The 27533-nt window shown below is 44.0% G+C and overlaps 1 protein-coding gene across 1 annotated transcript in view; it reads right to left on the reverse strand.

The window, feature by feature from the left end:
• LOC106609909 (choline transporter-like protein 1) overlaps positions 1-18478 on the reverse strand; it is a 41074-nt gene extending 22596 nt beyond the window's left edge. Inside the window, exons 1-8 of the mRNA XM_014208954.2 lie at positions 18181-18478; positions 17679-17768; positions 8223-8365; positions 6665-6801; positions 6465-6558; positions 6192-6361; positions 5393-5482; positions 4433-4581 (exon numbers count right to left, since the gene is read on the reverse strand). Coding sequence (XP_014064429.1) covers positions 4433-4581; positions 5393-5482; positions 6192-6361; positions 6465-6558; positions 6665-6801; positions 8223-8365; positions 17679-17768; positions 18181-18204 — 897 coding nt within the window. The 5' untranslated portion in view covers positions 18205-18478. The remainder of the gene's footprint in view (positions 1-4432; positions 4582-5392; positions 5483-6191; positions 6362-6464; positions 6559-6664; positions 6802-8222; positions 8366-17678; positions 17769-18180) is intronic.
• Between the last annotated feature and the right edge of the window lie 9055 nt (positions 18479-27533).

A 27533-nucleotide genomic window follows, 5' to 3' on the forward strand; every position in this document is an offset into this window, starting at 1 on the left:
TTGGGCCGGTCCAGGTTTATGGTTTGACCAACATTGTAACCTGTTTGAGACCAAAGCGTGGCTGTGTGAGAAGCACGCCAGTATCCCTCACAAAACTAGAATGAAATTAACATTTTATGATATCTCCCTCTCTATTTGTTCTGATAGACTTGAGCCTGCAACTCTCATCTCTCCAGAATTGCACTTCATCATTCATTTCCTTATAGAATCAAAGCCGCGCGAAGGGTTCTGGAGGAGCTGCAGCACCCTTGATAAATTGAAATAAATTAGCCAAAGTTACAGAATTACTGCTGTCTGTCAGAAATAAAGGAAATCATTCAGAATAGCCTACTACAACATGAAACAGGCTATAATTTAGCCACAGAGGATCAATTGTTTTTTTAATAGTCTAGCTGTGGATTGTAGCCCAATAACTAGGAATAGCCTACAGTCGTGAACGCGCAGCAAATCTGTCAGTGAAAAAACAGCATGCAGACAAAACAGGCCTTTCGCAGTATTTCAAATACAATCGAGAGAAAACAAAGGTTTGGAAGGAAACGGCTGTTGCTGAAAAGAGAATACTATGCTGTAGGCTACGAACATACTTTGGTCAACTTCCAAATATTGTTTTGAGTGAGAGAGAGAGACCTTTGGCACGAGCGCATCTGCCATCACCAGCAAGTGAGCTGCGCATCATTGGGTGAGTCAGTGAAACTGAAAAGCATTTTTAGGACTATAATTTCCTCCTCACATTGTAGCCTACAATATGTCTCCACACACCTAGGCTAATAATGGATTCAATACAAGGTCGTTTCTATTGATCTCAGATTCTCCGTTTTTTCAGTGTCAAAGTAGCCTGCCATTTCAATTATTTGTGTGGTATTAAAAATGATTCTACCAAAGTCTCCAGTCATGTAAAATGACGTAGAATTGCATGAAATGCGTTTATAAAAGGCAGATTTTTCCCGGACCCTAGGCTACTAAACTTTTTCCTAATCTGTGCACCTTCTATAAGTACTTCTACTCTACTGCTCCATGCCACTACGCAAATACGATGATATGCATGCAATGCTTTATTATAAAAGTATTGCACCCCCCTCTTGCGCTCACTTTTTGTTCAGGCACCTCACGATTTACAAATTAAGCACTGTGTAAATGTGATAGGTAGCCTCGCTGTTAGGGTTGCACATTTTGGGGAATATTCAGAGGTGGAAACTTTCCGTGGGAATTAACGGAAATATATGCAAATTAATATTAATACCATTTAAATGTAGATGTTTTTTACATTGGACATATTTACCATACCGTATGGAGACAGAAACAAACCTTTTAGCTTATCATGAGTAGACATAATTGCAAATGATTAAATCCTTCCAATAGAAATAAAAAAAACAATTTAGTTAAGAATTGAACTTTAATTAAATGAGTTGGCTCTTCATGGGATGATTTCACTGAACAACAAAATAAAGTGAATATTGAATGATCCCCAATGATCCATCACATCTCCCAAAAACATTTTCAAAATATATCTGTAAAATGATAGTCTAGAAACTAAAGGTTTGTTTGTCTTCCTCTCAGGCTTCCATGTCTTCTCCCTGGACCTCCTCAATGTCCACCTCTTGAACATCAGACTCTGAGGCTTCATCTTCACTGTCACTTTCCAACCTTGTTGAGGATGGCTCATTGTCAGGCTCAAATAGCCTCAAATTTGCCAGGATGGCCACCAATTTTTCAACCCTTGTATTGGTCAGCCTGTTGCGTGCTTTGGTGTGTGTGTTCCCAAACAAGGACCAGTTGCGCTCTGAGGCGGCTGATGTTGGTGGGATTTGGAGGATGATGGAGGCAACAGGGGAAAGAGCCTCAGAGCCACAAAGTCCCTTCCACCAGGTGGCTGATGAGTTATGTTGGCATGACTGCCATATTGCATCTTCATCCCAAAGCCCTTGCTTGGAAGTGTACTTCGCCAGACTGCCAAGAACCTTGCCCTCATCCAGGCCAAGGTGGCGAGAAACAGTGGTGGTGAAACCATAGGCCTTGTTGATCTCCGCACCAGACTGGGTGCCAGCTTACTTGGCGTCCAACATGTACGCTTTTTGATATATTTCAGAACGGCAGTTTCCTCTGCTTGGAGCAACAGTGAAGTAGGCAGGGCAGTATGGATTTCTTCTCTTACATCTGCAAGCAGAGTCTGAACATCAGACAGGATGGCATTGTCTCCCTCAAACCGAGCAATGGCTACTGCTATAGGTTTCAGGAGTTTCAGGCTGCTTACCACTCTCTCCCAAAATACATCATCCAGGAGGATCCTCTTGATGGGGCTTGTCCATATCGGCAGACTATGATATGGCCATTTCTTGGAGAGACTCGTTCCCCTCCAGGAGATTGTCAAACATGACGACAACACCACCCCAACGGGTGTTGCTGGGCAGCTTCAATGTGGTGCTCTTATTCTTCTCACTTTGCTTGGTGAGGTAGATTGCTGCTATAACTTGATGACCCTTCACATACCTAACCATTTCCTTGGCTCTCTTGTAGAGTGTATCCATTGCTTTCAGTGCCATGATGTCCTTGAGGAGCAGATTCAATGCATGAGCAGCACAGCCAATGGGTGTGATGTGAGGGTAGGACTCCTCCACTTTAGACCAAGCAGCCTTCATGTTCGCAGCATTGTCTGTCACCAGTGCAAATACCTTCTGTGGTCCAAGGTCATTGATGACTGCCTTCAGCTCATCTGCAATGTAGAGACCGGTGTGTCTGTTGTCCCTTGTGTCTGTGCTCTTGTAGAATACTGGTTGAGGGGTAGAGATGATGTAGTTAATTATTCAACCACCCATCAGAGATGATTGCAATACAGGCTGCTTTCTCTATGATTTGCTTTACCTTCACTTGAACTCGAACTCTGCATCCAGCAAATGAGTAGATAAAGCATGTCTGGTTGGAGGGGTGTATGCTGGGCAAAGAACATTCAGAAATCTCTTCCAATACACATTGCTTGTGAGCATCAGAGGTGAACCAGTTGCATACACAGCTCGAGCAAGAAATTCATCAGCATTTCTCTGACTATGTTCCACCATTGAGTCAAAAACACTTCTGATTCCAGGAGGACCATGAGCCGTTGCTATCAATACGGTGTCTGATTCCTAATTTTCCCCTCGAATAGAAGTAGAGGGACTTCTGTCAGAGGTTGCTTGTTGTGAGCGCTGTGGGAACTTTATGCACTTGGCCAGATGATTCTCCAGCTTTGTTGCATTCTTTACATATGATTTGGCACAGTATTTGCAAATGTACACAGCTTTTCCTTCTACATTAGCTGCAGTGAAATGTCTCCACACATCAGATAGTGTCCGTGGCATTTTCCTGTAAAGATTAGAAAAAACGACAAAAAAACCCCAACAAATCCAATTCCATGTACAGATAAATAGTTAAGCAGTTAGATTAAACAACTCCTTTGTAAGATAATTGTTTTAAAATTAAACATGTGTGGAACAGGTGAATTAACACTCCTCGGTTAGCAGGCTCAAGGAACCTAAAACCCACATGGTAGCAAACACTAACTAGCAGAAATTGTTAACAAGTTAGAAATTATTTAAACACACTTTGCTATAGGCTACTATTTACTAGTTAAAATAAAATCATGTATCTCATAAAATACATTCACCCCACCCAGCATTGTAATCAAAACTGACCAGAAAGCATGTAGTCCTTGGCTCAGACAGTGTAGTAGTGTGGGCTCAATAGCATCTCATTAGTGAGCTAGATCTTGAGAATCAGCTGTACATGTGATGGCAGAGTGCACTGCACATGTGATGGAAGAATGCACTGTGCATGCAGAGGGTTGCAATTCTATTGAACTGGGGATAGTTTAAACAAAATATGCCACAAGACCTAGAATTGCCTTATGTGTATCCCACAAAAAAGGTTCACTGTTATAAGCTAACTGTTTTGATAAATTTAAGCAAAATTCCCCAAATTCCAGTGCTTAACTTCCCACCGGAACCCTACTCATGGTTAAGGGCGTTGGGCCAGTAACCGAAAGGTCACTGGTTCAATATCCCTGAGCCGACTAGGTGAAAAATCTGTAAGAGCAGCTGCTAAAAGTCTAAAATGTAAATGTGGGTCAGGCCATTTCTGTCTTTTTCTTGTTGCTTAAACATTTACATTTTAGTCATTTAGCAGACGCTCTTATCCAGAGCGACTTACAGTAGTGAATGCATACATTTAAAAAAATATATATATAATTCCGTACTGGTCCCCAGTGGGAAACGAACCCACAACCCTGGCGTTGCAAACACCATGCTCTACCAACTGAGCCACACAGTTGGTAGAGCATAAACAAATCTGTTCTTGAAGAGCAAATACTTGAAAACACACTACAGTATAAACACACGGTACCCATATAAAACAAAGGAATCACAACACATGACAACACAAGCACGCATGCACACACACATACAGTGAAGATGGTGGCAATGACAGCGTAGACCAGCAGAGCCTGGACGTTGCCTGTGGCCAACTGCTGTTGGGGTGTTGGGGTGGTACCAGTCTGGTCGGTCAGATTCATCCTGTGGTCCACGTAGAGCCACCACAGAACCCCGGTCCCACCTGAAACGCACAAGGACGAAGCCATTAGGCTACCATTGGGTCCAGGCTAATACTGGGTAAAATGTCATTCTCTGGTTATACACTGGTTTCTGGATGGATATCAGAGAAGAACCAGGTAAAGACTAGTGATGGGTTGTTCGAGAACGGCCGGCTCTTTTCGAACAGCGGAAATTGAATTGCACCTGTGAAAGAGCTGTTCATTTGGCTTCCTGATTTGCATAATGCTACTACTGCTTTTTGAGCTCCCAACAACAATTATCTGGAGATCAGATATAAAAACATTATCCGGAGATCAGATATAAAAACATTATCCGGAGATCAGATATAAAAACATTATCTGGAGATCAGATATAAAAACATTTATAAAAACATGATCCGGAGATCAGTTATAAAAACATGATCCGGAGATCAGTTATAAAAACATTATCCGGAGATCAGTTGTAAAAACATTATCTGGAGATGGTAATTCCTTACAGCAGGGACAGTAGATAGTGAGGAGAGAGCCTCATTCTGGTCCATGCTCAATTTTTGCTCAATCTAATTTCGTGAGGTAACATTCATTTGAACTCACATTTCACAATCTGACATAATGGTAGGCGACCGTTTAGGCTTTACAATAGAAATGTGTTTTTTCATACATTTTTTAAGCACTACAGAATGAAGGAAGAGACTTTTGGGAGCCAAATGAACGGCTCGTTTTAGGTGAGCGGAGCCAAAAGATCCGGCTCACCGAAAAGACTCGGAATGCCCATCACTAGTAAAGACGTCTCTTTCATGACATTACTGAGACGTCGGTAAGAGGGAAGCTTACCTAAAGAGCCCAGAACCACGAGGGCTGTGAGCATCCAGACCAGCACGACAGAGATGTAGCGAATCACTACCATCAGGATTATGGAGAGGACTACAGACAGAGGTGATAGAAATAAGAGGGATGAAACGATGCTATTGTCATGACAAAAAAATGCCTTATTATTGTACAAAGCTATGATTCTTGCTGCTATATTTATTGAAACATAAAGCATAATTGTGTGATATTTCATGTAAATTTAAAGGGGGGACTACTTATTTTGGATGCCAGCGCTCTACAGTGCGACCTTTTTACTCGCATATGCGCTTAAATATTTTGCTGTGCGACCTGGAATTTTTATTTAGGAGCACCAGTGCGCCTAGAATGAAAATCACCCAGATGATAATTGTTGCAATGACTAGGCGACTTCACTGTACTGCAGCCCGAGTGCCATGGGGAATACACTGAGCGCAGATTCACGACTGGCATGCTTCCACTATTACTACAAAGAAAACGGCTTGTTACCTCAAATATTCTCCACTGTGCTCCGAATTTCTTTGTGTGCTCCTAAATGTTTCTACTTTTAAAAGCCGGCATGGAGCCCTGGATGCCGTCAGATCTCCAGGAGACATTTCCTGTTATCATTTCCTGACCCAATCTCAGAAAAGGCAACTTTCTAGGGGGAGAGCAGAGGCCTCTGAGGCACGATCAAATCAAGCAGTATACAGAGAGCGAGAGAAGTTATTTAGGATATACACTATTATGTTTTAGGAGGCTATACGGACAGCTAGAACATAAAACGCCACTTTAGAATGCACAGTACCTAGAGCCAGCACACAGAGGCCCATGATAATCTCCTTGCTGGCCATCACCCCGGCGATGACCCTGTGCAACATGTTGTTGTCACTGACGAAGGTGACGAAAGCCTCAGCGAACTGGGCATAGCAGGAGATGTCCATGGGAGTGCAGCGGTGGAACACCGGGAGAGACTTACTGCACAAAGGGAGAGGATGGGGAAAATGGTATCGTCAACATAGCCTCGCTAGTGTCATTATATTTACTCGCTGTTGACTTGACACTGGTAAAAGGACTGTACCTTGGTGGCACGGGGAGTTTGGGGCACTTTTTGGATCTCTCTCCGTGGCTTGGATACTTGAAGACTGGAATGTCGTATGAGCAGAGCTCAGATCCTATGTAAAAGTGGAGAAATAGGAAATAAACTTTGTGCAATTCATTTTCACCGTTTACCAATGAATAAATGCATACAGTACGGATTAGAGCAGGAAGAACTCTCACCATTTTGCAGTGCAAACTTTTTGACGTCAGTGTACGTCTTGAGCTCTCTGTCTGGACACCTGGACACACAGAGGGCCATGGACTTGATCTTCCTGTTCAGAATGTCAATGTTGCAGGGGTCCAGGAAGAAGACATACCTGGAAAAGGTCAAAGAACAGGACTTCAATAAGGATGGAGGGAAGTATAAAAACGTCCTGAAAAGAGTGAGATGGAGTGTATTTGCCAATGGCCCAAGTCAAGTAAGACAGAACTAAACATCTGCACATTTGAGTAACATCCTTGAATGTTGCAAAATGTACTGTTCCATCTTTCAATACAATAAATTGCATATTTTCCTAAGTATATTTTCATAGTAGACTTTTTGACGTAGGTCGTGTAAAATGTGATGTGGGATAGAGCTTAACAAACAGTCAAATCTCTGTAGCCAAAACACCCCTGCTGCCCCTCAGTCAAAACGTCAATGGGCAACCGGCCCAGTTTAAGAAACAAAGCCCATTGTCTCATTGAAACGGTTCCTAGAGACTGCTAGAACGGAAACTTACTGGACGAGCAGCACAACAAAAAGTTGAATCGTGTCTCAATCACTTATTAGAATATCTTCCAAAAAAAGAACATGGACATGAATTAATGCAAAACATTGTTGCACTCAGGCTACATGTGAAATGGCACCCTATTCCCTAGTGGACTATTATTGACCCCAGCTCTGGTCAAAAAGAGTGCATTATATAGAGAATAGGGTGCCATTTCAGACCCACATCAGTCTTTTCTGACCACAGGTAACAAGAAGTGAGTATAGTAAGATTTAAAGTGTCTTACAGTAATGCCCTGTGCTGGCAAGCTAATTAAGCAACAAGGCATGGGGGGGGGTGTGGTAAATGGCCAATATACCACGGCTAAGGGCTGTTCTATCGCATGGCACAACGAGGAGTGTCTAGATACAGCCCTTAGCTGTGGTATATTGGCCATGTACCACAAACCCCTGTGGTGCCTTATTGCTATTATAAACTGATTACCAATGTAATTAGAGCAGTAAAAATTACTTTTGTCATACCCGTGGTACACGGTCTGATATACCACGGCTGTCAGCCAATCAGCATTCAGGGCTCGAACCTCCCAGTTTATAATCCTCTGTAACCCAATGATCTCACTGGTTAAGCCAGCAACAGAACAAAATGAGCATCGAGGCTTTAACAGGCCTTGCATCAGATGAGCCTTGCAAGAGAGTATAAGTGGCAAACTGGATTACCAAATTATGAAATCCATGTTTGTGCACCGGTAATGTTAAAGGGCGTGTGTTAAAATACCACAACAAAGGCTTGTGGATTGTGGGGAGGAAGGGGGAGAGAGCTAGCCTGGTTAAAATCACACTGAACAATTGTGAAGGCCATGTTCTGTCTGGTTTAACCAGGCTAGGAGAGAGGAGTCAAACTGCTGAGCCTACATTGTCATGGGAGTGGAAATCTCAACCAAAACATTGTTATTACTTTGCTATTACATGATAGGTTAATAACTGGTAAGCATCCATCTCGAGATGGTCCACATTTCCAACGCGACTTACTTGTTGTCGGTCTGATCCCGGCCACTGAGTTCGACCCCCTCGATCTTCTCGTTCTTCTGACCGCAGGTGTTACCGTAGCTGTCATAGCCAGAGATGAGCCTGGCTGCAGCTCCCGTGGAAATGGAGAAACCAGCGATACAGGCCTACAGGGGAAGCAGCTTCCATTAATAACAACATTATTATCATCACCACCATCATCATGATGACAATGCACAAAACAATATCAGGGTAGAGCTGAACTATGCTGGTAAATACAATAATCAGTATAAAACTCCATGTACTAAATGACCCATCGAATAACCTTCGCGAGCCATAAACAGTGTTATTATATTCAATACATGCAATCGAACAGAATAGGCGCCAAACAATGTACCACTATGCTTCATGTGGTTGGATTGACCAGTGTGCTTCATATTATCATATGTCATTACAGTAAACAGTGCCAGTCCTATATAATGTCCACTTACTGAAAAAAAAAGAGATCAATAGGATCTGCATGTGCTCAATGTAAGCCAGTGTAAAGTGTCGCACACTCAGCATGGGGCGCGTTTGAGTGGCAAGGCGAAAGTAGCCGTCTGTAGACTGAATAAATTCTGAGGAGGTACATATGCACCGACAGAAAGTTTTTTTTTTGTTGCAGCGTATGGGACATGCTCTGTTTGCCATTACTTCATACCTTCCTCATTATTATTTGTGATTGTGCAACATGGACTTGTAACAGATGTGACTAAATGGAGTCCAAGGTTCTTGCTGCATGGTAATAGATTGCAGGTCAGCATCAGTAGAGACCGCAGTGTGTTTCTTTCATTCTCAACCTTTATGTTGCTTGTCAGTAAGCAGAATTTGATTAAATCGCATGAAGGACGAAATGCTCACTGTACAGAAACGTATTAGACTATACATGTACATCAGTTCAAATAAGTTACTCTATAATGCGTCGGTGTGTAGCTGGTGTAGATGAGTCCCTGAACAAGGAGAGGGACCGACTTCGGCGATCTGGATGACCCGGAGGACGACCCGGAGGACGAGGCGCAGGGCGATCTGGATGGAGACGGTGGAACTCCCGCAGCAACGAAGGGTCCAAGACGTCCTCCACCAGCACCCAGCATCTCTCCTCCGGACCGTACCCCTCACACTCCACGAGGTACTGAAGGCCCCTCGCCCAACGCCTCGAGTCCAGGATGGCTCGAACAGCATACGCCGGGGGGCCCCCTCGATATCCAGAGGGGGCGGAGGAACCTCCCGCACCTCAGACTCCTGGAGTGGACCAGCCACCACCGGCCTGAAGAGAGACACATGGAACGAGGGATTAATACGGTAATCTGGGGGAAACTGTAACCTGTAGCATACCTCGTTCAGTCTCCTCAGGACTTTGAAAGGCCCCACAAACCGCGGGCCCAGCTTCCGGCAGGGCAGGTGGAGGGGCAGGCGGAGGGGCAGGTTTCGGGTCGAAAGCCAGACCCGGTCCCCCGGTGCGAACACCGGGGCCTCACTGCGGTGGCGGTCGGCGCTTGCCTTCTGCCGCCTCACGGCCCGTTGCAGGTGCACATGGGGGGTGTCCCAGGTCTCCTCCGAGTGCTTAAACCATTCGTACACCGCAGGAGCTTCGATCTGGCTGATGCCAGGGTGCCAGAACCAGCTGATACCCCAGTACGCACTGGAAGGGGGAGAGGTAAGTAGATGAGTGGCCGATCAGAGACTATCAGAGACCCCGATCAGAGAATATGTCCTCAGGCACCCTGTAGTGCCGGAAGACGTGAGTGAACAGGGCCTCCGCAGTCTGTAGGGCCGTAGGGAGACCGGGCAGAGGGAGGAGACGGCAGGACTTAGAAAACCGATCCACAACGACCAGGATCGTGGTGTTGCCCTGTGAGGGAGGAAGATCTGTCAGGAAGTCCACCGACAAGTGCGACCACCGCCGTTGTGGAACGGGTAGGGGTTGTAACTTCCCTCTGGGCAGGTGCCTGGGAGCCCTGCACTGGGCGCACACCGAGCAGGAGGAAACATAAACCCTCACGTCCTTGGCCAAGGGGGACCACCAATACTTCCCACTAAGGCAACCGATGCCAGGATGACCAGAGAAGGGTGACGTGTGGGCCCAATAGATCAAACGGTCGCAGACAGCAGACAGAACGTACAGACGCCCGGCTGGACACTGGGTGGGAGTGGGCTCTGTGCGTAACGCCCGCTCGATGTCCGCGTCCAGCTCCCACACCACCGGTGCCACTAGGCAAGATGCCGGAAATATGGGAGTGTGATCCATGGACCGCTCCTCTGTGTCATACAGTGCGTCTTCCTTAGCGTTCTGGGAACCTGGTCTGTAGGACAGAGTGAAAACAAAACGGGTAAAAAAAACATGGCCCACCTTGCCTGGCGAGGGTTCAGTCTCCTCAAGCCAATGTCTCCACGCCTCAGAGCCTTGACAACAGCCAACAGCTCCCGGTCCCCCACATCATAGTTTCGCTCCGCCGGGCTGAGCTTCTTCGAAAAGAAAGCACAAGGGCGGAGCTTTGGTGGCGTGCCCGAGCACTGAGAGAGCGCGTCCACCTCCACTATGAACGCCAAAGAGGGATCCGGATGAGCCAGCACGGGAGCCGAGGTAAACAGAGCCTTCAGGTGACCAAAAGCCCTGTCCGCCTCAGCCAACCACTGCAGTCGCACCTGTCCCCCCTTCAGCAGTGAGGTAATGGGAGCCGCTACCTGACCAAAACCCCGGATAAACCTCCGGTAGTAGTTGGCAAACCCTAGAAACCGCTGCACTTCCTTTACCGTGGTGGGAGTCGGCCAATTACGCACGGCTGAAATGCGGTCACTCTCCATCTCCACCCCTGAAGTGGAAATGCGGTACCCTAGGAAGGAGACGGACTGTTGGAAGAACAGACATTTCTCAGCCTTGACGTACAGGTCATGCTCCAACAGTCGACCAAGCACCCTGCGCACCAGGGACACATGCTCGGCGCATGTAGCGGAGTACATCAGAATGTCGTCGATATACACCACTACACCCTGCCCGTGCAGGTGCCCTGAGGTGGTACTAAATGCCGTCTTCCACTCGTCCCCCTCCCGGATACTTTTAAAAAGGGGGAGATCCAACTCTTTCAAATAATTATAGGCCAATCTCAAAGCTGTCACCCCTGGTGAAAATACTTGAAACCCTTGTGAGTGAACAGCTAAAATAGTAAATAAAAACGAACTCTATTTTATCAATGAACAAATCGGGTTTCAGGAAGAAGCATAGCACAATTACAGCAGCCATGAAGGTTTTAAATGATATCACTGAAGCTCTTGACAAAAAACAGCATTGTGTCTCACTTTTTATTGATCTCTCTAAGGCTTTTGATACAGTTGATCATGCTATACTAAGGCAGAGATTCTCGAGTGTAGGTCTTTCAGAGCATGCAGTTGCATGGTTTGTTAACTATCTGTCTGATAGAACTCAGTGCACTCAATGATGGGCTTATGTCTGTTAAATTGTCTGTCTTTAATGGTGTGCCCCAAGGCTCTGTACTTGGCCCCCTCTTATTCACTATTTATATAAATAATTTAGACAAAAATGTCCAAAATGCGCAACTTCATTTTGATGCTGATGATACTGTTATTTACTGTTGTGCCTCGTCTCTTACAAAAGCTTTCCAGAACTTGCAAACTGCTTTTTATACTGTTCAACATACCTTGTGTCAATTGAAGCTTATTCTCAATACTGACAAAACTAAATAAATGGTGTTTTCTAAAGCAAGAAATAGACCTGTGAACCTTTCACCTATTACTACCTGTCAGGGCAAGGAGATTGAGGTTGTAACCTCATAAATATCTTGGAATTTTGATTGATGATGGCCTCTTTTTTTAAATGCATATTCAACAACTTACAAAAAAATTGAAGCTGAAATTGGGATTTTATTTTAAGAATAAGGGCTGTTTTTCTTTTGAAGCCAGAAGGAGGCTAGTATCAGCTAGATTTATGCCTTTACTAGACTATGGGGATATTTTATATATGAATGCTTCCGCTCAGTGTTTGAGATCAATTGACACCCTTTACCATGGCACTTTCAGATTTATTTTAAACTGCAAAACCCTTACACACCACTGCACTTTGTATACAAGGTTTGGCTGGCCTTTTCTAGTCACTCGTAGGCTCAGTCACTGGTATACTTTTATTTACAAAGCCATTTTGGGTTTACTACCTTTTTATTTGGGCATTTTTATTGTTCAGAAATGTGGTGGGTACTCTCTTCGTTCGCTGGACTTTATCCTGCTAACTGTTCCAAATGTCCGAACTGAATTTGGTAAAAGGGCTTTTATGTACTCTGCACCATCGTCTTGTAACGCCTTACAAAATACTTTTAAACTGGAAGAACTTGTCCCGATTGGTATTTTTAAATCACTGATGAATGATCTTGAGACTGATTTTCTGACATGTCAATGTTTTTAATTTGCTGTTTTGATTTTGTTATACTCTTGTGAATGCTATGGTTTTTACTAGATTACTTGTAGTTTTTCATGTTGTTTGTCTGTAATTTTTGTAATGACTTGGTGCTGCCTATCTTGGCCAGGACGCTCTTGAAAAAGAGATTTTAAATCTCAATGAGCCTTTCCTGGTTAAATAAAGGTTAAATAAAATAAAATAAATAAAATAATACGCACCAGATTGTAAGTGCTCCTGAGATCCAATTTTGTGAAGAAGCACGCCCCGTGCGTTGACTCGATCGCACTGGCGATGAGAGGCAGCGGGTAGCTGTACCTCACAGTGATCTGATTGATACCCCGATAGTCAATACACGGGCGCAGACCTCCATCCTTCTTCACAAAAAAGAAACTTGAGGAGGCAGGTGAAGTGATGGCCGAATGTATCCCTGCCCCAGGGATTCGGAGACATTTGTTTCCATACCTGCTATCTCCTCCTGAGACAGAGGATACACGTGACTCCTGGGAAGTGCGGCGTCTACCAGGAGATTTATCGCACAATCCCCCCGTCGATGGGGAGGTAATTGAGTCGCCGCCTTCTTACAGAAGGCGAGAGCCAAATCGGCATATTCAGAGGGGATGCGCACGGTGGAGACCTGGTCTGGACTTTCCACCATAGTAGCACCGACGGAAACCCCTAAACACCTCCCCGAGCACTTACGTGACCACCCCTTGAGAGCCCTCTGTTGCCACGAAATAGTGGGGTCATGACAGGCCAACCAGGGTAGGCCCAGCACCACGAGAAACGCAGGAGAATCAATAAGGAAGAGGCTGATTCTCTCCTTGTGACCCTACTGCGTAACCATGCCTAGTGGAGCGGTGGCCTCCCTAATCAGCCCTGACCCTAATGGTCGACTATCTAGGGCGTGCACAGGGAAGGGCATAGCCACAGGAACAAGGGGGATCCCTAAACTATGGGCAAATGAACGGTCAATAAAATTCCCAGCTGCGCCTGAATCTACGAGCGCCTTATGCTGGGCATGCGGGGAAAACTCAGGAAATGTAATAAACACATACATTTGAGCAACAGAGAGCTCTGGGTGGGCCTGGTGCCGACTCACCTGGGGTGACACGATAGTGCCCAGCCTGCTGCCTCGACTCCCTGAGGAACCTCCCCAGCACCGACCAGCAGTGTGCCCTCTGCGGCCACAGATGGTGCAGGGAATGGAATTGACAGGCCCCGATCCGGATGTCCGCGGGCAGTCAGCAGGTTGTCCAGCCAGATGGACAGGTCCACTAACTGGTCCAATGTGAGGGTGGTGTCTCGGCAGGCCAACTCCCGACGGACGTCCTCGCGCAGACTGCACCGGTAGTGATCGATCAGGGCCCTGTCGCTCCATCCCACGCTGGTGGCCAGGGTCTGGCCGCCAAGCAAAATCCTGCTCGCTCCTCGTCCCCTGCCTCAGGTGGAACAGACGTTCACCCGCCGCCCTCAGGCAGGTGGTCGAAAACTGCCCGAAAACGGCGGGTGAACTCTGCGTAATGGTCCAACGCCGCGTCTCCTTCACACCATACGGCGTTGGCCCACTCCAGGGCTTCGCCTGAGAGGCAGGAGACGAGGGCGGACACACTCTCACGTCCCGAAGGGGCCGGGTGGACGGTCGCCAGGTAGAGTTCGAGCCGGAGTAGGAACCCCTGGCATCCGGCAGCCGTCCCATCATACTCCCTCGGGAGCGCGAGCCAAATCCCGCTGGGACCGGGTGAAGGAGTGTGGGGCCTGCTGTAGTGGGGCTGGTGGAGGCACTGGAAGACCTCCTCCTCTCTCCCAACGATCCATCATCTGCAGCACGCGATCCATGGCGGTACCCAGATGTTGCAACATGGTCGCGTGCTGCTGGATGCGCTCCTCTATCGCCACAGGGAGGGCGTCTGCTCCTGCTGACTCCATTACAGGGTGAGTGATTCTGTAATGCGTCGGTGTGTAGCTGGTGTAGATGAGTCAGGCGCAGGACAGCAGATATGAGTAAAGAACGCAATTTACTCAACAATAATAACAATACAAGTCAAAAAAATACAAGGCCACAATAACGGACCGCAATACAATAAACAATCACTCACAAACAAACATGGAGGAACAGAGGGTTAAATAATGAACAAGTAATTGGGGGATTGAAACCAGGTGTGTAAGACAAACACAAAACAAATGGAAAATGAAAAGTGGATCGGCGATGGCTAGAAGGCCGGTGACGTCGACCGCCGTTCGAACAAGGAGAGGGACCGACTTCGGCAGAAGTCGTGACATACTCGGGTAAACAATATGCCTAGCAATATCCCAAGCAGTCATATGCACTTGGTATTGACCCCATGACTGATATCTGGGGTACTTGCTTATTAAGGGACAGTTTCCCGGACACACATAAATTGCCAGTGTAGAAATACCCTACAATAACCCATGTGTAGGCCTACAATACGTATTCAATTGTATTCACACTCAATATACAACTAACAAATACTAATTCTAATACAATATATACTGTGAACCATCAGATCCTCCTCTCCACCCTCTCCGAGTTGGGCATTTCCGGCGCGGCCCACGCTTGGATTGCGTCCTACCTGACAGGTCGCTCCTACCAGGTGGCGTGGCGAGAATCTGTCTCCGCACCATTCGCTCTCACCACTGGTGTCCCCCAGGGCTCTGTTCTAGGCCCTCTCCTATTCTCGCTATACACCAAGTCACTTGGCTCTGTCATATCCTCACATGGTCTCTCCTATCATTGCTATGCAGACGACACACAATTAATCTTCTCCTTTCCCCCTTCTGATAACCAGGCGGCGAATCGCATCTCTGCATGTCTGTCAGACATATCAGTGTGGATGACGGATCACCACCTCAAGCTGAACCTCGGCAAGACGGAGCTGCTCTTCCTCCCGGGGAAGGACTGCCCGTTCCATGATCTCACCATCACGGTTGACAACTCCCTTGTGTCCTCCTCCCAGAGTGCTAAGAACCTTGGCGTGACCCTGGACAACACCCTGTCGTTCTCCACTAACATCAAGGCGGTGACCCGATCCTGTAGGTTCATGCTCTACAACATTCGCAGAGTACGACCCTGCCTCACACAGGAAGCGGCGCAGGTCCTAATCCAGGCACTTGTCATCTCCCGTCTGGATTACTGCAACTCGCTGTTGGCTGGGCTCCCTGCCTGTGCCATTAAACCCCTACAACTCATCCAGAACGCCGCAGCCCGTCTGGTGTTCAACCTTCCCAAGTTCTCTCACGTCACCCCGCTCCTCCGCTCTCTCCACTGGCTTCCAGTTGAAGCTCGCATCCGCTACAAGACCATGGTGATTGCCTACGGAGCTGTGAAGGGAACGGCACCTCCATACCTTCAGGCTCTGATCAGGCCCTACACCCAAACAAGGGCACTGCGTTCATCCACCTCTGGCCTGCTGGCCCCCCTACCTCTGAGGAAGCACAGTTCCCGCTCAGCCCAGTCAAAACTGTTTGCTGCTCTGGCACCCCAATGGTGGAACAAGCTCCCTCACGACGCCAGGACAGCGGAGTCAATCACCACCTTCCGGAGACACCCGAAACCCCACCTCTTTAAGGAATACCTAGGATAGGATAAAGTAATCCTTCTAACCCCCCTTAAAAGATTTAGATGCACTATTGTAAAGTGGTTGTTCCACTGGATATCATAAGGTGAATGCACCAATTTGTAAGTCGCTCTGGATAAGAGCGTCTGCTAAATGACTTAAATGTAAATGTAAATGTAAACAAATTTGAATTTGTTTGGTGACAACAATATTACAGACGAGACAAATTGTAGGCTATAACATGGGACTCAACATTACAGTAATATTTAAATAAATCCATTAGCTATATTGTCAGCAAGTAGGATATTTAATTTGTTTATATTAGAAATGTGGATCACGTGTAGGCCTATGCAATTAGATTGTAAGGATTTAAGGATAAAGATCTATTTAAGCTCTAAATAGTCATCCACCCAAAATAGTACACATGTATTGATTATAACCAATGATAAGTGGCAACATCAACAATTTAATAGCATGTAGTGCCTTTTGCTTCCAACAAAACAGTAGGTTGTCTCCCACAATGCTTTGGTTCAAGTTGCAGTTGGTGAGGATAGAGAGGAAGAGGCAAAGCGAGAGGGATAACTGGTCCCAAAGTATGTCCTCTCAAGCAGGTGGCGTTTTGTAGTGGTTAATGAGTGTCACATTTCATTTAAAAAAATGTATGGTTTATTTGCTCTAATAGAATTTTCATAATGATTAGGTTGTTATTTATCTAGGCAAGTCAATTAAGAACAAACTCTTCTTTACAATGACAGCCTAGGAACAGTGGGTTAACTGCCTTGTTCTGGGGCAGAACGACAGATTTTTACATTGTCAACTCAGGCATTCGATCTAGAAACCTTTCGTTTACTGGCCCAACGCTCTAGGCTACCTGCCGCTGATACTGCTATAAGTAGGACACGTTACATCCCAGCAACTTTGAGAACAAACTATCAGTCATGCCTGTCGTCACTAGTTAACACAGCCACAAAGTCATAAACCCTGCCTATTTCTACAATTTAACTTCTCCAAATGTGATTTTAAACCTAACCACACTGCTAACATTATGCTTAACCCTAAACCTTACATTTTGACCAAAATGCTAATGTTTGTTTTCATGAATTTTTACGATACACTTTGTGGCTGTGGTAACTAGTGAAAACCGTTGTGCCTGGTCACACGCGTATCTGCCCTCTCATTGGCTAGAATGGTCCCACCTGATTTTGCCTCCTCCTGACTGCTTTCCAGATTATCTGGTCAATATAACTGATAATCTGTGGTGAGGAGCAACTGCAGTCGAAAGTTCATGACCTTTGATCACATGGTTGTTGCAGTCTACATGTAGTCCCAAATCAAACAATGTTTATAATAACGCTACACACTTTGAAAGGCGGTGACCAAAATTAGTCAACGTCTTGATGAAAGTGATCATCTCGAACGCGCCCACAGTCATCTACAAAGAAACCACAGCAAACTCACCATTCCGATACAGAACAATGTGAATATGATGAGCCATGGAATATCCGTGCAGCTTCGATCCTCCAATGGTTTCCACTCGCGCTGCTTTTGCTAATAAATAAAAGTTGGAAACAATCAAATTCGTCATCTGTGAACACCCGGTGCATGCACAACACTGGTTTGACCTGGCGTGCTTTTTTCCCCCTCAGTCAGTGCTAACACACATAAATACTGCATAGTATTTGACTAAATAACTTACTTTCACCTAAATTAACATTAAAGCGTTTTTTTAGACACGGAAGTAGTCCGTTGTAAACAATGTAAACAACTATAGCTAACTACATACAGTGCAGACAACGCCGCGAAAGATCTGCAGACAGTCGACAACAACTTGTTCGTTTTTGTAGCTAAATGGGTAAATTATCCCAAACAGATAATGTTAGCAACTAGTTTGGCAAATCTAAAAAATTACTAGCTAGCTAGTAACAGACGTTTTGGCTTAAATATCCCTAAACCCGATTACCTCTGAACTGCCACAGCATCCCATTGTTGACAGGCGATTTAGGGAGTGACTGGAACTTCCAAAACACAGAAAGTACCCGCAAAACTTCCTTTCCTGTAACACTGCGCTTGTAAACAGATTAGATGCAAGGATGCGTATGCATATGCGATGAACTTTTTCCTTATGAACGAGGCGAAAGTGTCCCTGCAATCATACGTTTTTTTCTAATATTATTTTATGGCACTGATACGCTTTCACTGTAGGCTAAACGTTGGGTGCAATGGTGCCCCTGCTGAAAACCCATAGACATTAGAACAGTGAAAACCCCAAAGAGTTTACTGCAGTCATTCACCTATTGTCAGATAAAAGGTTATGGAAATAAATGTTTGTATTAAAATGTTAATGTTATTTTGACATGAATGCAAGTTGCAGAATTTGCTAACTGCTTTAAATAAAACATGCTTTGTTTTATTGTATTTTGAAGTGTTGGTGGACACAGTAGACTTTTGTTATCCAAGAAACAAATGTGCTTTTGTTTGTCTTGGAACATAAAAACCTTCAGCTACTACAGAGAATAAAAAAAGCACCATCTACAGTGACAATGGCACATTCTCTGACCCTCCAGAGCCATTTGTAATGAGCATATCAAAATCAGATGACAATTCAGTGTGAAAAGAAATTCTAATCCCACTGCCCTGAGTGATGCCAGCATCTCATGATTTGATTCTGAAGCATAGCACTCTAATCTGTGATGATTCACACACACAAACACTGCCCGGTTGCTGTCTTCTGCTATTAGAATGTTATTATTTTAATATTTATTTTCTCTTTGGCAAATGACAGGAGTGCCAAGGAGTGGAATGTAAGCTAAAAAGACCCCCCCCTTTTCTAAAATACTTTATATATATATATATATATATATATATATATTTTTTTATTATTATTCATTATACAAAATTATCAACAACATACATCCTACATCTGACATGTTTAACAAAACAAAACAAGTATAAACAAGAAAATATTAAATATTAAAAAAATATAAGTGAAATTGTATTCATTCAGAAAAAAATCTCATAATGAATCAGGAAGATGTTATTCTTTTGTTATTTACTATGGATAATGTCTTAACAAGATTATTCAATTCAATCCATAATATTTGTAATTTTGGTATAGAATTCTGGCATTTTTGTTTGTGTATAAAGTATTTGGCAACAAAACATTTTTTTAAATCACAATTTCAATGGTCTTGTTATCATTGCAATAGTAACATACTATATCCTTCATGTCAAAAACATGAGTAGTGTTCAAAAAGGTAAATAAGTATTCTGCGAGGTTTTCCCAAAACTCTATCACAGGTTTACGTTTATAGAACAAGTGAGTCACTTTCTTTTTCGCAGAATATGCAGATATCATTAATATAAACAAATTTGGACAAAATATAATTACATGGATATATCTTATGTAGAATCTTAAAGTGTACTTCCTTAAATTAGTTTGGTATACAATATTCGTAAGGCATCAACCAAGCTTTTTTCCAGACCATGTTAGGAATAAGCATGTTTTACTCTAGGCGTAAATTGGTTCCGTGAATGGACAATTTGTCTTATGTATTTGTTACAATAAGATTTCTCAAGTAAGCCCACGCCTTCCAAACTGAGTTCTGGATCATCTCTGTGATCATCACCAAAGCTAAGACAAGTTTTCATTAGTGTAGTTAGACCACTGGGAATGGCTTTGATCACAGAAATAAACTCTCTGAAAGGTATTGGAAACTCATTCAATGTTATAAATTGTTAATATGAAAGAATATTACCCCTGTTGTTCTTGATGTTTTTGACAAAGTCAATATTCCTCTCATGCTAGCTAGGGTAGAACAATGATTTATTCCTTACAGTTACAGTGCATTCGGAAAGTATTCAGACACCTTTACTTTTTCCACATTTTGCTACGTTACAGCTTTATTATAAAATTGATTCAATTATATTTTTTCCTTAACAATCTACACAATACCCTATAATACCCCATAAAGTCAAACAGAAATACCTTATTTACATAAGTATACAGACCCTTTGCTATGAGACTCAAAATTGAGCTCAGGTGCATCCTGTTTCCATTGATCATCCTTGAGATGTTTTCTACAACTTGATTGGAGTCCACCTGTGTTAAATTCAATTGATTGTACATTATTTGGAAAGGCACACAATTGTCAATGTAAGGTCCCACAGTTGACAGTGCATGTCAGAGCAAAAACCAAGCCATTAGGTCGAAGGAATGGTTCGTAGAGCTCAGAGTCAGGATTGTATCAAGGCACAGATCTGGGGAAGGGTACCAACAAATGTCTGCAGCATTGAAGGTCCCCAAGAACACAGTGGCCTCCATCATTCTTAAATGGAGTTTGGAACCACCAAGCCTATTCCTAGAGCTGGCCGCCCGGCCAAACTGAGCAATCGGGGGAGAAGTTCCTTGGTCAGGGAGGTGACCAAGAACCCGGTGGTCACTCTGACAAAGCTCCAGAGTTCCTCTGTGGAGATGGGAGAACCTTCCAGAAGGACAACCATCTCTGCAGCACCCCACCAATTAGGCCTTTATAGTAGAGTGGCCAGACAGAAGCAACTCCTCAGTAAAAGGCAGGTGACAGCCCACATGGAGTTCGCCAAAAGGCACCTAAAGGACTCTCAGATCATGAGAAACAAGATTCTCTGGTCTGATGAAACCTTTGGCCTGAATACCAAGCGTCATGTCTGGAAGAAACTTGGCACCATCCCTACTTTGAAGCATGGTGGTGGCAGCATCATGCTGTGGGCATGTTTTGCAGCGGCAGGGACTGGTAGACTAGTCAGGATCGAGGGAAAGATGAATGGAGCAAAGTACAGAGAGATCCTTGATGAAAACCTGCTCCAGAGCACTCAGAACCTCAGACTGGGGTGACAGTCTAAGCACCCTAAGCACACAGCCAAGACAACGCAGGAGTGGCTTCGGGACAAGTCTTTGAATGTCCTTGTGGGACCAACCAGAGCCTGGACTTGAACCCAATTGAACGTCTCTGGAGAGACCTGAAAGATAGCTGTGCAGCGGCCCTCCCCATACAATCTGACAGTGCTTGAGAAGATCTGCAGAGAAGAATGGGAGAAACTCCGCAAATACAGCTGTGCCAAGTTTGTAGCGTCATACCCAAGAAGACTCAAGGCTGTAATCGCTGCCAAAGGTGCTTAAACAAAGTACTTAGTAAAGGGTCTGAATACTTATGTAAATGTTATTTTTCAGTTACATTTTCTTTGTAAAATTAGAAAGATTTCTACAAATATGTTTTTGCTTCGTCATTATGGGTGTAGATTGATGAGGAAAATTGTTTTTGTAATACATTTTATAATAAGGCTGTAACATAACAAAATGTGGAAAAAGTCAAGGGGTCTGAATACTTTTCCGAATGTACTGTATGTCTGAATTACTCCACGAAAGAGCATTATGTGGGGAAAAGTTGTGCAGGAAACATATTTTCCAGGACATCAAAGCTTCTTGGTGAAACCTAGCCAATTTAGCAGGTAATCTTTCAGGAATATCTTTACATTTCAGTAAAAATTGTTGACCTTCCAACTTATTGAACACACTGTTTGGAAGGAAATACCAAATTGATTCTGTATTGACCGAACATCTTTTCAACCAATTGATCTTGAAAGTGTTATGTCAACAAAATCCAACACTTCCAGACCTCCTTCAGATTTTTTATTTGAGAGGACTGAATTTTTTCATTTGTGAGACTTGTTTTTCCAAATGAAAACAAGAAATGTCTTGTTGATCTCTTTACAGATAGAGGGATTAGATAGATCCCTTTGTAGCCAATTATTAACTATATTATTGGTTTTCTTAATTTTAGGAGAGAAATTCATATTTTGTCTGACTAAGTGTTTTTTTGATAGATGTATTCCTAAATATTTAACACAGTCCTTTACAGGAATATGTTCTATTTCTTTATCATCAGAGTCATATAAACATAATATTTAACATTTAGCATTAAGGGCATGGGCGACCTGGTCTTTGTCTTTTAAAAAAAGAGTAGTATGGTCAGCCAGTCTGGAAATGTTGATTTCTCTGTTAAAAATGGATAAGCCATGCAGGTTTGCATTATTCAGAATATCTAGAGATAGAACTTCCACTACCAAAATGAATAAAAAGGACAAAATTGGGCATACCTGTCGTACACTTCTGCTGATACTGAATCTTTTTTAGGGTTTAGTATCACATAACTATTTATATCTTTGTAAAAACATGCAAATGACTTTGATAACATTTTCACCGAAACCAAAAAGTGATTGCTCTCCAATTGTTAATGAGAGAAGGGTCTTTATCGGGCCTCGAAATCAGTGAAACAAGGCCCTGTTTCATAGTGCAGACCATTTCACAATTTTTCATGCAGTCTTGAAACATTAAAAATAGGGTCTTCTAGTAACTCCCAAAACTGCCTATGGAATTCAACTGACAGGCCATTAGGGCCAGATGATTTCCCTTTTTTCATTGAATTCAAAGGCTCTCTAATTTCTTCGATTGACACAGGTGATTGGTAAATGCAGCTTTCATAACCATCTTCCTGAAAATGTGAGTTGTAAAGGTTTTCATAAAAGGAATTGATAAATGTTTATATTGTAATGAGATCTTTGCATAACACGTCATTCATTTGAGTGCTGTTGTAACCGATGTGAAATGGCTAGTTAGTTAGCGGTGGTGCGCGCTAATAGCGTTTCAATCAGTGACGTCACTCGCTCTGAGACTTGAAGTAGGGTTTCCCCTTGCGTTGCAAGGGCCGCGGCCTTTGTGGCGCGATGGGTAACGATGCTTCGGTGGGTGTCAGTTGTTGATGTGTGCAAGGGTCCCTGGTTTGAGCCCGGGTTGGGGCGAAGAGAGGGACGGAACCTACACTGTTACATTGGTGCCGTGACCCGGATCATTGGTTGCTGTGGGAAAAGGAGGAGGTCAAAGGGGGGGGTGAGTGTAACCGATGTGAAATGGCTAGTTAGTTAGCGGTGGTGCGCGCTAATAGCGATGCTTCGGTGGGTGTCAGTTGTTGATGTGTGCAAGGGTCCCTGGTTTGAGCCCGGGTTGGGGCGAAGAGAGGGACGGAACCTACACTGTTATAGATGTAATTTTTTTTTCTCTTTTCAAGTGCAAAGAAATAACTGGTTGTCACGTCCTGACCAGCAGGTGGAGTAGGTGTATAAGTTTTGGTCAGGTCGTGGCAGAAGAAGTTGTGTTTTCTATGTTCTGTCTAGGTTGGGTGTTTCTATGTAGAGTTAATTGGGGTGGACTTCCAATTGAAGGCAGCTGTGTGGTGTTGCCTTTGATTGGAAGTCCTATATTAGTTGGGTGTGTTTCTGGGGAATTAGTTTTTGCACTGTGTTTTTGTATAGCCTGCAAAACTGTTGTGAGTCGTGAGTACTGTTTATTGTTTTGTTTTTGTTCTGTGGATGCTTTACATTTTTTCATTAAAAGAATGAGTATCCATATACCCGCTGCATTTTGATCTTCCCTGCAACACCACGACGAATTTCGTGACACTGGTGTTTCTTTCCTCCTCTTTAATCCATTTTGCTCTTGATCTGCAAAAGGCACCCAGATCCTTGTAAAACTGTTGTAAAGATTTAAATACAGACTTTTCTTCTTGAGATAGATTATCTTTCCTTAGAAAACTGTCAAGCTTGCTCATCAAATATTTTTCTCTAAGGTTCTTCAGCTCTACTTCGTCTTTAATGGCTACAACTCTGACCATCTACTTTCATGACCCAAGTCTTTTTGTGCAAAATTATATTTGAGGTTTCCAATGAAAATAGGATCTTTGTTTAATTTCCAATATCCTGGAATACCTTTGATTTTTTACTAGCTTGTAACGAATAGCTAAAAAGACTGGGACCCAGACTAACACAAACATGGTGACATCGCCAAATAGAATACAAACTGACACTCAACCTACTAGCTCAATATATCCATCTCTTATTCACAGATCTAGAACCGGATATAAGATTTTGCAATGACCTGTAGTGGCAAGGCCTGAAAAATGTTGAGATACCTGAGGCATAACAAAACACAACCATGTTTTTCCACATCTATAATGTCTCTCATTCATGAAATGCATGGTTGTATAGAAATATTCTACTGCAAGTGGTGACACACAACCTAAACTCAAAGATTGCAGGTAATGCCTGCCTGGGACCACATAAACTCATGTAACCCAATATTGCAAGTAAAATCTGGAATACAAGTAGTCAGTTGTCTGCCCTACATACACAAACAAACAGCATTAGGATAATGCATCTTGGCAATATAGACATGTAAACTCAGGAATACTATAGGTGGGAAAAACTGAATATTTATGATAAATGTAAGTACTGTCCTGGCTGGAATAATGCTATTGATTAATGTAATTGGAGTAATAGGGTCATTCTATGAAAATGGTGGCTTTCTGTGCCTTATTCACCAGGAAAAACCCTTAAAAAATATATAGATTTTTGGTTTTAATTGAAGTGTTTTATTAATAAAACATATGTAAGACAGTTATATTGCAAAAACATTCAGTACCATGAAATTGGCTTGTCCCTCGGGTCAGGGGTCATGATTTAGTGACATATTTTGAGTTTAAAAATATATTTTTCTCCCTCTTTAAATGTCATAATACAAAGGAAAGTATTATAGTTAGTTATTTAGTGGACTATTTAAAATACTAAAATATCAAATAAATATTACAAATCATTTGCAAGTAATAGCTGTCCCTCAATTTCATGTCACTGGTGTTAAAATGTATAAAAACTACCAGTTTGAAAAAAATGTAACATCCTTGCCAAATTCTTCCTGGGTCAAAGATTCATTGGAGACGGGACTGTTTTGAAAAGCACATGGGTGATGAATATTCTCTCTTCACTCTCTCTTCATATGTTAACAATTTGATGATTTAACTTGGTAATTTCATGCGATGACTTAAGATGTGTCACTGGTGTTATACAGTTTATAGTAAGGGGAAAGGAAATTAGATCAAAATTATTGATAAAATTGCATGATTAAATGATTTATTTACAATTTAAGAAGTGTAGTTTGAGCGGCCGCCATCTTAGATATGCCATCTTGTCTGCAGATTTGTCGCTGGTGCTATCTTCACTGGTGTTACTGTTCCTGCTGGTAACACCTGTGACATGATGATAAAGCCAGTGACAATCAATAACGCCACAAACTTTTTTCTCAACGCAATGTTTTATAAAACCCTCAACAATTATACACTGCTCCAAAAAATTAAGGGAACACTTAAACAACACAATGCAACTCCAAGTCAATCACACTTCTGTGAAATCAAACTGTCCACTTAGGAAGCAACACTGATTGACAATAAATTTCACATGCTGTTGTGCAAATGGAATAGACAATAGGTGGAAATTATAGGCAATTAGCAAGACACCCCCAATAAAGGAGTGGTTCTGGAGGTGGGGACCACAGACCACTTCTCAGTTCCTATGCTTCCTGGCTGATGTTTTGGTCACTTTTGAATGCTGGCGGTGCTTTCACTCTAGTGGTAGCATGAGAGTCTACAACCCACACAAGTGGCTCAGGAAGTGCAGCTCATCCAGGATGGCACATCAACGCGAGCTGTGGCAAGAAGGTTTGCTGTGTCTGTCAGCGTAGTGTCCAGAGCATGGAGGCACTACCAGGAGACAGGCCAGTACATCAGGAGACGTGGAGGAGGCCGTAGGAGGGCAACAACCCAGCAGCAGGACCGCTACCTCCGCCTTTGTGCAAGGAGGAGCAGGAGAAGCACTGCCAGAGCCCTGCAAAATGACCTCCAGCAGGCCACAAATGTGCATGTGTCTGCTCAAAAGGTCAGAAACAGACTCCATGAGGGTGGTATGAGGGCCAGACGTCCACAGGTGGGGGTTGTGCTTACAGCCCAACACCGTGCAGGACATTTGGCATTTGCCAGAGAACACCAAGATTGGCAAATTCGCCACTGGCGCCCTGTGCTCTTCACAGATGAAAGCAGGTTCACACTGAGCACGTGACTGACGTGACAGAGTCTGGAGACGCCGTGGAGAACATTCTGCTGCCTGCAACATCCTCCAGCATGACCGGTTTGGCGGTGGGTCAGTCATGGTGTAGGGTGGCATTTCTTTGGGGGGCCGCACAGCCCTCCATGTGCTCGCCAGAGGTAGCCTGACTGCCATTAGGTACCGAGATGAGATCCTCAGACCCCTTGTGAGACCATATGCTGGTGCAGTTGGCCCTGGGTTCCTCCTAATGCAAGACAATGCTAGACCTCATGTGGCTGGAGTGTGTCAGCAGTTCCTGCAAGAGGAAGGCATTGATGCTATGGACTGGCCTGCCCGTTCCCCAGACCTGAATCCAATTGAGCACATCTGGGACATCATGTCTTGCTCCATCCACCAACGCCACGTTGCACCACAGACTGTCCAGGAGTTGGCGGATGCTTTAGTCCAGGTCTGGGAGGAGATCCCTCAGGAGACCGTCCGCCACCTCATCAGGAGCATGCCCAGGCGTTGTAGGGAGGTCATATAGGCACGTGGAGGCCACACACACTAATGAGCCTCATTTTGACTTGTTTTAAGGACATTACATCAAAGTTGGATCAGCCTGTAGTGTGGTTTTCCACTTTATTTTTGAGTGTGACTCCAAATCCAGACCTCCATGGGTTGATAAATTGGATTTCCATTGATTATTTTTGTGTGATTTTGTTGTCAGCACATTCAACTATGTAAAGAAAAAAGTATTTAATAAGATTATTTATTTCATTCAGATCTAGGATGTGTTGTTTAAGTGTTCCCTTTATTTTTTTGAGCAGTATATATGACTCCCAATCAGGAACAACGATCCCCAGCTGTTCCTGATCAGGAGTCACAAGACTAACACAGAAAGAGACATACTAGACAACACATACAGACTTCTGCCACGTCCTGACAAAAATACTACACCACTACTCCCTCTGCTGGTCAGGACGTGACAGTACCCCCCCTAAAGGTGCAGACCCCGGAATGCACCTTTAAAGAAAGCACAAAAATCCCCAATACCACAACAAAAAAATAATACCCCCTAAACAAACAAGGGAGGGAAGGGAGGGTGGCTGCCGTCAACGACGGCACTGTGCTACACCCTCCCTCCCCAACCCACCTATCCTGGAGGTGGCTCTGGTTCCGGCCTCCTGCCCTCCAGGTTGTAGGCAGACTCATTGGGGTCCGGGTCGTAGACAGACTCAATTTGTTGTGGCTCGTGGGCAGGTTCCCTCATTTCCACGTTGTAGGCAGACTCATTTACACCACAGTTAGTCACATTCAGTTCCGGGTCGCAGGCAGGCCCCCTCTGGTTCCGGGCCGCAGGCAGACTCC

The sequence above is a fragment of the Salmo salar genome, chromosome ssa08, assembly GCF_905237065.1.
Source record: "Salmo salar chromosome ssa08, Ssal_v3.1, whole genome shotgun sequence".
NCBI lineage: Eukaryota > Metazoa > Chordata > Actinopteri > Salmoniformes > Salmonidae > Salmo > Salmo salar.